The 13828-nt window shown below is 37.7% G+C and overlaps 1 protein-coding gene across 1 annotated transcript in view; it reads right to left on the reverse strand.

The window, feature by feature from the left end:
- The window catches only part of AK5 (adenylate kinase 5), a 90574-nt gene that overhangs the window by 40748 nt on the left and 35998 nt on the right, over positions 1 to 13828 (reverse strand). Inside the window, exon 6 of the mRNA XM_010082120.1 lies at positions 5819 to 5909. Within this exon, the coding sequence (XP_010080422.1) occupies positions 5819 to 5909 (91 nt within the window). The remainder of the gene's footprint in view (positions 1 to 5818; positions 5910 to 13828) is intronic.

The raw sequence follows: 13828 nt of genomic DNA on the forward strand, positions 1-13828 counted from the left end.
TGGTGTTATCACCTCATTCAGATTATCTCACTCCAAGGCAATGAGGAAGGAAAGTCTCCTGTGTCCTCCAGATGGTGCAGCCCTAAACCAAATCCTGCACGTATTCAACACACATTAAAATGTCAATAGGTGTGTCACTACAGGAGTATTTTTAACAGCATTATTAAAATGAGAGTAACAAAAATGCTGTAATGACAGACTTAAAAACTGTAACCAGCCAGTAGCCAGAGGTGAGTCCAGTCACTCACGGTCTTCATGTGGGGAGCAACAGGTAACACCAGGGGAAGTGTACGATGTGCTTTGTTTTGTGCCCTCCCGTTCCCAGTCAGATCACTGATGAGTAAGAGAAAACAACTCCTTTTCTGCTGGGTTACAGGTATCTCTACCCAGGTTACAGGTGTTTCTATCCAGTATGATGCTCCTGCAAGCACTGGCATTGAGGACACACAGTTTTAAGCCTGTTGCTGACCTGGAGTTGTTTTCTCACCATTAGAGATGTTTGTATGGGTGGCTCTCTGTGACAAGCACTATCAATAACAGATTTTGCAGTTCAATTTGTGCCAGTGCATTTACGTATTATCTGCTTTTGTTTGCTTTTAAAGTTTACATAGTAATAATCTATGTAGATGGTGAACTAAACATCACTAAGAGAGAGAACAGGGGAGAGGGACTGGATGTCACGATGACTAAAACCATAACTGTTTGCTAGAGATGATGATTCCAGGGTGTCTTAATTTGCAATCCATATTACAATTGCTGCCAAATTCATCTTTGATGCAACTCTTTGGACTATGTAAGAGATACCAGGGAAAGACTTGGGTCTACCATCTGCTGGTGGTTTGGGTTTTATTTTCTCCTCTAATGTTCATGTATACTTCATCAGATTGCTGTAGAAAAATAACAGAAAAGGATTATATTCTTTCTATCTTAGACGTCACGTGTATATATGCAGCAAGTTCTCTGGCATATACACTTATGGTCTTTTGAAAAAATACCTGTCTGTAAAAGATATATGGAACCAAACAGATTTACAACTGATGAGAGAATCTTAATTTTTTGATTTATTTTACACAGCTGACATCTCACTCTTAACATTGTGTCATTGCTGATAATACAATTTAATTAAGTCTCAGGCCTCACCAGCACTGGTCTACCTTGACACATCCATCACTTTTAAAGGCACTTGTATGCTGATATTTGATTAACTGTCACTTAACTACCAAGAGCAGCATGCATCCTTAGCTAGAAAGGGTAATATGAAATATGGTGCCACAAAGTTAAATGTAAAGGTCAGGCTGAAAATGAATACTTATGCATAATGTATCTTAAGTGATAAAAGCCATAGTGGTTATACAATTTTAATATGATCAAGCATCTTAAGCCTTTTTTCTTGAACTAAGACACCAGTTTCCTTGGGGAAGCATAACTCCTTTCTAGAATATATTCAAGGAAGGGCAGGAAAATTTAAAATATGTGTCCTTTCTTGGTTCAATGAAAACCAACAAAACCCATAACCATCTATCACTGAACAATATACAGACTTCTTTTGTCTAAAGACAAACCTACCAGAAATGAAGTGAAGCAAATGGCTGCTCCCAGGACAAGATAAAGTAATGAGGGGACACATAACAGTACTTGTGACATCCCTGGTGCAGTATGAGTAAGCACGAGTTGTTTGCTATCCTCCAGCTCGGTTTTTGTTGGAGGGAGCATATTTTGCTGAGTTTGGACTAAATCTTGCTAGAACAGGTCTTCTAGGGGAGAACAATAGGCTCCCTAACCAATTGCTAGTATACATGGCAGTGGAAGCATAATAGCCACTTTGCAAGGTACTGGTGGTCAGTAATCCTGGTGGTAGGCAAAGCTAGGTACTAGGGACAAGGCTAAAGCCAAGAGGAGAGTGTTAGAAAGAGTGGATAATTCAAAACCTAGCTCAGGTTTTCTAAGCCCAAGTTTCAGTCAGTTACATTTTATGTAAAATTTGTGGCAATGTTCCACTATCAAAGGAGAAACACAAAATGTTGGCTTAAGGGAAACAGGAGGATTGGTTAAAACATTTGGAAGCAAACATGCCTTGCTGCTTTCAATGAGTTTGCATGCTGCACATCTCATACTCTGCCAACAAAAAAGCTGTTCATAAGTAAGTTTCACTGCCTTTTCTGAGTAAATTGCATTGTTTTTCCTTTGATAAATTGGTACACTGAGAACTAGGCTATAAAAAAAAACACTTGTTTACGACTAGGAGGAAAGTCTTACAATCTGAATTGTCCAAATTCCTTTCGAAGAAATGCCCCATTCCACCAGCTAATCTCAGTTCTTGGTTATCTTAGAGCCTTCGTGTGCTCATATGAACCTATTGCAAACAATCTGAGTCACTGTATCAATTTCAAAACGGGAAACTCAACAGTTAAAAACATTAAGAAAATGCATGAAAGCTCTACCACCATGGAGAAATATCTTGCAAGCACCTGATCTGAAAAGGTACTCTTATGATTTATAATACGCTTCCTCAATTCCAGGTCATGCAGAAAGTTGAGGTAAGGGAAGCCTGGTCATTTTCATATGCCCTGTGTTTTCCTTAGGGAAAAAACAGAGAGTATTTTATTAGGTACGGTACTGCACAATTAAAAAATAAATCAGTTAGAAGTTTTTATTAAACCCCTGTTAACTGAATAATCAGCTCTCCAGGGAGCAGCAGGCTGCTGAAAAAGGAAGCATCAGATCAGCTAGAATGCATTCCCTTTTTTTGCTAGGCTTTGTATCTTGACACTAGAGGCATCATTCATAAAGATTTGTTTTGCTAGGAACCCAAGAGGATTCAATGACACCTCACTGAGAGATGAGTTGAATTAATGTGTGGCTCAAGTTGTACAAGGGTGCACTGACAGGAGCCACCCCTCCCAGGTCTGACTCCCCTGCCCCTGGAGTGGTGGGGGGCTGTGCTCAGTCACTTCCTTCACCGTGAGGCTGTACTTTTAAATTTTATGCCGAATTTAGGTATTGTTTGTTGCTTCTAAGCTGAATTGCACAGGATTGGTCATGGAAAGCTGAGAGGGTACGGCTCTTACAGGCAGGTGTGTGATTCCTACCACAGAAATGCACCCCAGAACCCAGGGGGATCATGGCTGTAAATGTCTCTGGTCCTATAAAATATTTCAGTGTTCTGAAATACGTGTCATTTTCTTGAAAGTGTGTTCATCCTAAGTTTTCATGAATGCGAATGTCAAGCACTACTTTTCACAGTTCAGTAAATTCATTTATACAATGAAACTAAATTGTACTGATCTGTCTAAATTTATCTGCAGTTGATTTAACTTCCCATTACAAGGTAGCTACACCCCATCATGTGAGTTAATTACATCTGCTCCTTGGATCACTTGTGGTTTTGCACATCAGCTAATGTATTTCCAATCCTTGCTTAAATCCATTACTTACTTCAAATCCTGGTAGCAATTCTATTCAATATGGTTCATTGGCTCAAATATGCCCATACTCATATTTTAACAACCATAGTATTCGCACTGTTCAACACTGATTGTCATAAAAAGTAATGTAAGACTATCCTGTGAAACATGTTACTTCTCTAAATACCATGTTTAGGCTCAATAAAAAGACACATTTTTATTTTGTTATGGAACATGCTCTGAAGCACCGTCTAATAACTCAAGTACTATGTGCTGCATATAAGCACTTGGGTAAGACAAATGCTTAGAAGATAAAGTTCAAGTGGAATATAACAGAAATAATTTGCTGAAGGATTGATTAGTATTAGCATGATTACATTTTAATTTTGCTCTCAGTAAGATGCTTCTAATACAAATTTTATTGCAACCTTGCACTGTTGAGTTTCATGACAGGATGTTGCTCTTAGCAACACTCTTAATATGTTGCAGAAAGCAATGAGAAAACTGTTTTTTAATCTATCAAAATATTCAGTTTTCTTTCAGCATAAATTGTTACACAGTTGATTACAACTGGATTTTAGAGGTATAACATGAAATCGATTGATGTGGAGGCATGAAAATATTAGAAATATGTTTCTATTTAGCCATCAGTAATGAAAATATATTGCAACATCACTAAAAGATTAAAAGACAAAAAGTGAGATCAAGGCAATGCTGGGATTGCGATTCTAGAAATTAAATATCTGGTCTCACAGGATCTCTAGAAATCCTACCTCAAATCTCCTTACTATTATTGGTGCTCAGATTAGGCACCAATTAGATGATTGTGGCATGGCTTCTGATAAAGCTCATAGCTCTCCAATTGCCTTGATGAGGAATTTATTAAGTAGAGCAGACTTCAAAGGAACTGACTGGAACTCATCCAGAATCACAATCAGTTTGTGCAAATTGTTTAGCTTTTGCCAATCTGTTTGTCAGAGCTAGAACTTTTATGACATTTCTTTCCCCTTGCTATTCAGTACTTCGCTCATTTAATTAGGGAATCCACAGGTAATTATCATATTGCTATACAGTGGCAATGCCATTTTAGGTTTGGAATCAATCTCCTGCCTCTAGGAATAAAGCTAAGCACAAAAGAGGTAAGCATGCCACTTAACAGAGAAAGTTAGTAGTCTTTATTCTTGTGTGCATCTTATATCGAAGATGAACACTAGAAATATAGGGGTTTTTTAGCTAATGCACGTTTTATCGTTGTCAACCCCCCTGCCCTTTGGTATTTCACCTGTATCTCATTTTTAACATTATCGAAAATAGCCTTATGGGTGTGGTTTTTAGGCTAGCTAGCTTGGAACCCCCTTTCAAATCTTCAAAATATGACCTAATCTTTCTGTCTGAAGCACTGCTCTTTGCAAATGTCTTGCTAGTAGAAAAAAAGTAATTCCCCCCTTTGTCAAAAAGAGATAATAGGTGTATTGCTACTACTAAACTTCATTGTGCTTCATCAATTCCTTCTTCCTTGGCAGCCCTTAGATGATTGTTCATGAGTACAAATAACTGAATCTCCCCTGTCTGCCAATTTATGGCAGATGAGTTTTCCTTTAAACAGAGGAGAGATCACATACACAATTTTCTCTACTATACACATCTAATCTTTAATAAAGCTAGTAAATTTTACAGGAAAATCTTTCACCTAGAATTTTCTTTTTGTGTGCTGTTTCACAAGACATTTAGGACCTCATCTACCTATATAACCCTCATGGGCTACTTGGAAAGCAGCCAGGGATGCCATCTGTAAAAAGAAAAATTAGTGAAGTTACCAAGGAAAATTTTCCCGTTCCCCTCAATATTTCTGATAGATGTTATGGATTTTCAGTGCTTTGAACTTTAGCTTCAATTCTTTTGCAGTCCTTTGTCCCTCAAAGTCTTTTTCTTTGAAAACATTCAAGACTCAGTAAGCACAAATAATAAATATATAAATAAATAACCCCCCCAAACTCCTGAATTACATTCACACACAGTTTCAGAATTAGTATATATTATTAGGTAGGAAGGATGATTATTAATCTCATAGGACTGGTTTTCGGGTGAACACTGAGGTATCATCTGGAACTGAAACAAGATGGCTGACAACAGGAATCAATCAACTTCTAAAGTTTTTGTATTAATGATGTAGTTGTTTAGTGGACTATTTACAGTATTTTAAGGTGAGCTTGTAGATAAACAAGATATTAGGTGAGCTGTATGAAGTTTCTGAGTGTAAAGAGATTTTTTTGGTCTTGGTTGTGCAAATGTTTGAGGTCAGTCAAGACTTTGCTGAAGCACTTACATCTAGACTTGAGGAATATTAAAAGGAATCCCAGCAGTGTCAAAAGCAGTATAAAAAATGTGGTTCTTTAAATCTTATATTAACTCACCCGCTGCAGCCTCTTTGTTTGCAAATAGTTTATTGTCAACTGCCGAACTTATGTCAAAGAACACTTCTTCTTCATCTCTGTCTGCATCAAACTGTTTAAAAAAAAGAGAAAGTTGGGAATCAGACATTGTGTACTACTTGGCTGAACATCAACGTGTAACATGACTTCTCACCCCAACCCTTCATCATGGGAACCTTTCTATTTTTCTGTGTGCCATCCATTGCTTTCGGTATGAGTTATCTTAATTTTGACTGAAAATTAAACTAATTTTTTAAACTATTTTGCCTATTTTTAACAGCTTGTCAGGACCAGAAGCTACAGTAAAATTGACGTGCTCTCAGAGAATGAAGTTTCAAAGCAGAAAGTAAAACTAGTAATACATATTACTTTTTCAGCCATTGGATGGTTGAGAAAAATGACAACGTAGATAGCAGAAATATGATTACTTTATCGTCACTTCTTTTCAGAGATTAACATTCATTACTTAATTTGCAAGTGAAAAATTTTCAGCAACTTCTGAATTGTCTGAAATCAATTCTTCTGACATGTACGTGTGTACGATTTCTTCAAGTAGTTGAGCAAACTTCTTAGGAAAAAGTAAAGTATTTTTTACAGTCCCCTATTATATAGAAAAGAAAGCTTTCCTTGCTCTTGCACTAACGAAAAGTCTATTGGTTCAATGATAAATTAATAAAATCAGGAAAGCAAAGCTCCTTTGAAATGTGAAATAATTTCTGGGCATGACATGTATGATCTGGAATATAATATTGGCCAATTTGGGCCTCAATCCTAAACCTAAGGTCGAATCCTAGTCTAGTAACTAGGGCTGTGCTCCCTCCCAGCTTCTCCTGCCCCTGCAGACACTGGCACAGCAGAGGAGCTGAAAAGTCCTTGACTGTCCTGGCAACAGCTATAAACACCAGTGAGTGATCAGCCTTCTTCTCAGCACAAATCCAAACACAGCCTCACACTATCTACTATGAATAAAGTTAATTCTGTCACAGCTGAAACCAGGTTAAATGCTTGACAGTGGGTTTCTGGTTTTTCTTATCATATTTATCAAGCTTCATTCATTTAGATCATCACTTATTGAGGCTTTCTTTGGGAAAAAATTGGACTTTTTATTACTGTTGCTCTGGATTTTTTTCTTATTTCTTGAATTGAGGCCAGGTACATTACTTTGGAAAAAGGGAATACTGTAACTTCAAGTTACAGGACCAAGCAAATAATGGTCACATCATTCAGTGCATGCCCCTCTGTATAAGAGTCACTTTTTTCCATTATTCTGTATCTTCAGTGTAGTATGTTTTAGGATGCAGAATGAACCCCAGAATGAAAAGCATTACACTAGCGATTACAAGCTCATGAACTTCAGCAGGCTCTTTCTTCCAAGTCCAAGCCTACTGAGCACTTTTTCATATGTTTTGCCAGTACCTGACTGTCTCGTGGTAAAAATAATAGGCAGGGAAAAGCGAGGGAGAGTGAAGTTCAAGCCCTACTAGGAATTTTGCTGCAGAAGCTAATATTTATAGATGTTGTTTTCCAAGTATCTGTCTCAGAATATAGCATGACAGTTAATGAGTTAATTTTAGAGAGATACCGGATTGCTTGTCTAACACCCACCATTACAATATCAGTATCACTCTTTTCATCATGCCTTATGATGACTTATGTTTTATCTATATTACTTAAGCTGTTCTGTCACTGGTAATGAAATTGGCTTTCTTATGGAATTTTCCACCAGCACCTCAAGGTAAACTCAGAGGCAAATATCAGCCCAAGAATAATTATTTAGAGTGGCAGATGTCAGAAATAGTTCCAAAAATATGGAAAGAACATCAAAGAGATAAAGAACAATTCTGCAAACTGGGTCTGTGTGAAAGAAGGAAAATGGAAGCTTGTGGGAGGGCAGAGTATGCTAGAGAGAGGCAACCATTGTAGAAAGTTTGCTGTCAATAAGCTTAACTCTCAGTACCTGACTGCTCAAATCTTAATTGGCATTAGTCCCGATTTAAATCTTTAAGGTCTTAGTATTTAGCTTTATGCTTAGCTCAGGACTAGAGTTCATTTCCATCATAGATGAGCCCACTGTAATTATCAATACATAGAGTTTTCTGACTGGTTCTTGAAATGGAGCTTCTGACTGACCCTGAGGACCACTCACAAGTTCATCCTGTGACACAGCACAGTTGTCCATCTGTCTGGGCAGACATCTGTTCTTGAGGAGTTATTTTGCCATTCAGTGTTAATCAAAACTCAAAGCATTATCTTTTATTTACAAAGCGGAATTTGTTTGTGTTTACCTATTACAAGCATTACATCTTAAATTGTGTCAAAACTGAGCCTTGTGGAAGAACAGATCTTAGATAAAGCTGTTGGGCTGCTGTTGGGCAATTTATTATCCATGCAAAACCAGAAGCTTTGGAATTTCCTTTTTGATAAGAAGAGTATTGATCTCTGTGAATTCTTCTGCACTGGTCTGTCTCCAAGGAAGTATGGGGATATGCTTTTCTTCTGTCGCTTCTCAGAAAAAAATGTACATGTTTCAATATGATGTCTTCCCTAGCACATATATAATATGATGTTTGTGGCTATGTGTATGCATAAAAACTAGGAAACTGTCGTCAGTTAGCGTCTGATCGTTACCGTGTAGGTCACACCACACTTGGAGAGGTGACAAGCTTGCTTTCTCATTAGTAGCATTCGTCTGACTAATCCACTTTACCATGAAAAAAGCGCATGATCAACCTCAAAACCTTCTGAAGGTTCCAAGAATTTGAAACATCAACTTCCCCCATTCAAAGAACACCAGCTGTGCTTCAGTACTCTGAAAAATCTGGGCTTTGTAATGAAAGCCTAGATTGTCACCCAAAGAAAACCAATTATTTGAAGCTTGCACATAGACTCAGTTTTCCCCTCACAAAATAAGAACTGTAATACCCTGAGCCACAGGAAGGCAAGGTAGCTTTCACAGAGAAAATATTTTTGAAAGAAACTAAGTAACCGTGTGAATTTGTACTTCATTGAATTGCTAAACATTTTAAAATGAAAGCCTTTGAGAATTATTGGAGGCTCGAATAAAACATAAAAGGTATTCAAACAACCCCATTCACAAAGAACAAACAGCAGTAAACTCATATTTTTAGCAGAACATATCTAAATCAATAGGTTGCCTTCCCTACCGAAAACAAATCCCTACTTGCTTCAAAACATAGCTCTTTGTAACTAAATTATCTACTGGTATCTTTATGGATGGCTCAGTTTAATTATAGTCAAGGCCTATGTTTTATAGAAATATAATTTTATTAAGCATGCCACTGAAAGCTTTTGCAATACACAAGACACATGAACTCTATTGTTATCTGAATTGATATAATCTTTACCAGTGGTGCAGGAAGAAGCAAAGTATCTCTTCCCTGTGAGGTCAGTGGGGTTTCCCTCAATGAGGCGCTAATGGGGTTTTTGTACTTTGCTATCTCTGTTTTGTTGGGGCAGGAAAAGATGAGGGAGGACCTCAGAGGACAAGAGAATCAGATTTCTTTAAGAAACCAGCATAAATCTCTGAGCCAAGAAAGATTTCACAAACCTTTCTGAAGTACATTTGGGGGCTATGCTTGGTAAGAATCTAGTAAAGTCCTTCCCCTGTCCAACACATACATGTGGAAGCTGCAGGGCAGCAATCTCTACATCACTTCTGTGAGTGGTCCTGCTTCCTGCTCCCTGTGAAGAAGGAAAGTACGAGAGGCTTTTTCTACCTTCTGTCTCCTCAGTCAGTTCAATAATCGTGTTTCTGTGGGAGGAAGAGGTAATACAGCATTATTTGGGAGGATGGGAATTTACCACACCCACACACTATAGCTACACCACATGCTGTTCTGCTCCCAGCTGGTTTGGGGGAACACATCCCAAGGACTAAAGCAGGAACAAAACAGATCTCTGAAGTCTCCAAGGTTTTCTTGTAGTTGAGTTTCAGATAGCTTTGATTTGCTCTGACATCATGATTTAGTAAAGAAATGACTAGTAGAAGACATGTGCCTCAGTATATATTGATTTATTTTTAATGAATGATGACTGGCATAACGATGAGTTTTCTGGGAAGTTGGCATCCCAGTTTCATGTGAACATTGTTGAATTGGAGGGTTTGGTGCTGGCACAGTGTTATATGTAAAAATTATGGAAAATATTTTCTAGATCATCTGCATTGTAAGTAATTGTTCTACGGAAAGCAGGTTGTACTCTCTGCTCTCGGCAAGAAAATGATTAGTGTTTCTAAACAAATACCCAACAAATCCTAGCCAACAGAAGGAGTTTCACAGAAAAATTGTTCGAGTTGTTGAACATTGCGAATCTCACTGGTCAGTGATGATAAATGGACTTTTGGTAATACCACGTATTGAGTTAAAGAAAAAAGTGCACAGCTCTTTCCTCACATCAATCAAGGGGGCAAGCATCAAGGAAACTACAGTTAGCTAGAATCTTGAGTGAGGGTGAAGTCATTCAGCCTGGCACTGCCCCTACAGACTGATTCACCCCGAGTGACATTACTGGTCTTTGCAGGTGGTTTATCCAAAATGACAGCCCCAAAATGGGGGAGATCATAACAGCCTTTAAAAATTTGAGTACAGGAAAAATATAAAGAAATCTGTTTGCAGCAGACTTGCAGGGAATTCTTGTGTGCACTTTGAAATAAGGTTAGAAATGCAGAAAGCATAAAAAAACCCTAAGCAAATAGATGTAGTTAAATATTATTTGCAGCAGTAGATGAAAATGTCCTCTATTTGAGAACATGATGGATGTCAATAAAAAGAAAATAAGCAATGTCCTAATTAAAATAACAACATTGGGCTAATCGTTCTATGGCGATATCCCATCCACCTTAAAATTAAATAGGATTACAGGAACTGGATGATGAATACTCTCTTTGCTTCTTTACAGGCAAAGACTCCAGCAATAACTGCAATTCATAAATGGTCAAGTGTTTTCTCAGTCATTGAAACATACATTATGTCACTTGAATACCCAAAGTATTGTACAGTTAGACGCAAAGGTGATCTGATTATCAGACCCACTTGCTGCAAGCAAGATGCTGTTCATGTGTGCTCTTATGACTGCTTGGTCTTGCCTCAGTGGGAAGTTATTTGTTGCTGGTCTTCAAGAGCAGGAGTGAGTAGAGAATGCTAAGCCTCTGACCATTGCAGCCAATGCTGGTCACCAAAAAAACCCTAACAGAGTTGCTTTGAGTTCTTCTTTAAAGTCACATCCTCAGGTATGGACCTTTCTGTGGTGTTTGACTGACCTTTGGCTGGGGAAAATAGGCTAGCAGACCTGTAGTTATAGAAACAGGATAGGGGATTTTTTTGTCTCAGACAAAGCAACTTCTGAAGGGAGATCTATAGTGAACAATTGAGTGAACAGGAGTTGGGCTGTGCTGCCTACTCAGAAGGTCTAATTAGACGTATGAATGGGAATGCTAAATGCAAACCAAGCGATAACATAACATCAAGACGTTTGGTGCAGGGGTGATAGCTCCTGGATGCTCAGTGCAGGGCTGGTATCCACAGCTGATAAACTGGAGGGACTTCTACATGGGCTATGAGAATGATTATTTGATTATATGATTATCATATCTAGTAAGGGAAGAATTAGGGCTGAGATCAGAGCAGGCTGAAAAATGAATGTTTCCTGTACCTTTCCATGGGAAAGAGAAATTTTAGAAGTTATCATTCTATCCAGCTGACAAAATTGTAAGATGCAAGGATGAAGAGCAAGTGTGACGAATTCAGAATTGAAGCAAGCAGCAAAATTTATTCTGATGCCGGTGTCTTTACCGCTTAATTAATCATAATTGGCAATGGATTCCCCATTATTTGAAAATTTTAAAAATTGTTCCTAAAAAGAAAAATAATAATACATTCAAATTCAAATAGGAATTAATTCAGGAAAGTCTGCAGTCTAAAAACGGCTCTACATAGCCATAGTTGTCATTCTCACTTTATAATCCATTAACCAGTTATACATGGAAGTGAAACACGGTCATTGTTAAGGAAGAGGACAAATCATCCATGTATTATCACCTGCAACAGAGGAATAATTTCTTTTTAAATAAAAAGAGGAGAGTAAGCCCCAAAAAAGAGAACATGGCTTTTTGTATCACAATTATCCCATGCTTTTAAAAGAGATACCTAGTTTAGAAATCAGATTAAACCACTGTCCTTGGAGTGTTGTTATTTTCTGTTTGAAAAATTAACAATCCTTTAGCTAGTAACATAAAGAGATTCCTAAGATAGAGCAAGTTATAATGATTTTCAGGTGGCAGTGGCTACAACTGTGACAAGAACTCACTATTTTTATTCAAACTGGTTTATGCAGGGGTTTGCTCCTGAAGGAGTGAAAACAAATAAGAACTAGTTTTATTTTGCCTTTGGTAATACTAAAAGGTGAAGTGAGACACACACTCGAGTGTATAGGTGCTGCTTTATGATTTTTGGACACCCACACAGAAATCCCTTTACTATTGTTGTTCCACCCTTAGTTTGCTTCTCTTAATGATTACAAGCCAATTGACTTGTGCAGTTCCTTCTAGAGAATTGTGGAAAAAGCGAAAGAAAAAAAAATCAGCAACATGGGAAAACAGTAAATAAATATGTGAGGAAAAATAGATAAGGTAGGATAATAACCATTGGGAAGGGAGGACAGGAAAAAAGAGTTGAAGCCTTGTATAGGAAAAATAAGAAGCAGAGGAACTGAAGAATGAAGCTGGAATGTACAGGCTGGGAGCTCAGGGAACACTTCCTTATTACAAAGTACTTCACACTTCCTTATTATAAAGTACTTTTAACAACACTCTTTTAAAAAGAACACAAACAAAAAAACCTCCAAAACACCACAAAATGGGGCGGGGGGAAGGGTACATAGGGGAGAGACACTTCTCCCTAATCCATTCTCTAGTTCTAATATTTCCTATCTTTTATATCAAACACTCTGAAATCTCAGATTAATTTTTTATATGATATTGTATCATGTACAGAAGAAAAAGTACAACTGAAATTACACTAGAGTTCACCAGTGATTTATAAAAAATTATACAATTAGCAGAGGTCATAAATTGGTATCAGACAAATTTAGAAAAGAAACTGAATGGGAGATTTTATCACCATTATTAAAATCCTAAGGAATACTCTGGGTTATCTAAAATAAACCACTTAACACTTTATTTTTTACCACAGGAGTTCCACAGAGGATTTATAAATCATTGCAGAATCCCCATACTTCTGTCGTTAGAGTTTCTCAAGCTCCACTTGTCATCTGAGTGTCTATTGCTATGAGTGCTACTTGTAAACAAGCATGAGGGTGAATGTTCACCAGCCCTGAGTGGAGCTGACAGTTCTGTCGGGGCTGCTGCTAGCTTTTGTATATCCCAAACTCATTCACTCAAAATAGGTGCAATTCGAAGCCACTAACTACGTAATTTTTGAACACATTAGATGCTTAGACAGTATCTGGTATGGTAAGAAAAAAACAAAATTAAACTATCAAATTCAAGTAATATCTTCCAGTAACATTATTGAGAACTGAAATGACCCTCAAAAAGATTAATACACAGTTACAGCTGAAACTACCAGCTAATTTAACTGCCTTGTACCACAAAATGTGAAAATACAAACACGCACACCCATGCACACACACCGATCCAACCTGCTCTTCTCCTCTAGAAGCAAAGAGATGGACCCTGAATAGATTTAGAGATTTTGTTATAGCTGATATGAAATGCTAAAATTATAGAATCATAGAATGGTTTGGGTTGGAAAGGACCTTAAAGATCATCAAGTTCCAACCCCCCTGCCATGGGCAGGGACACCCTCCACTAGACCAGGCTGCTCAACCTTATGTCAGACTCTGGCCCATTCCCACATTACTACAGAAAAGGATATCTTGGGACACTTGAAGTTCAATTGCTAATCATCTCCCTTTTCTGATAATTTGGTAGCACATAAACAATGCAATTAGTAC

This window comes from Pterocles gutturalis, unplaced genomic scaffold (assembly GCF_000699245.1).
Source record: "Pterocles gutturalis isolate BGI_N339 unplaced genomic scaffold, ASM69924v1 scaffold14449, whole genome shotgun sequence".
NCBI lineage: Eukaryota > Metazoa > Chordata > Aves > Pterocliformes > Pteroclidae > Pterocles > Pterocles gutturalis.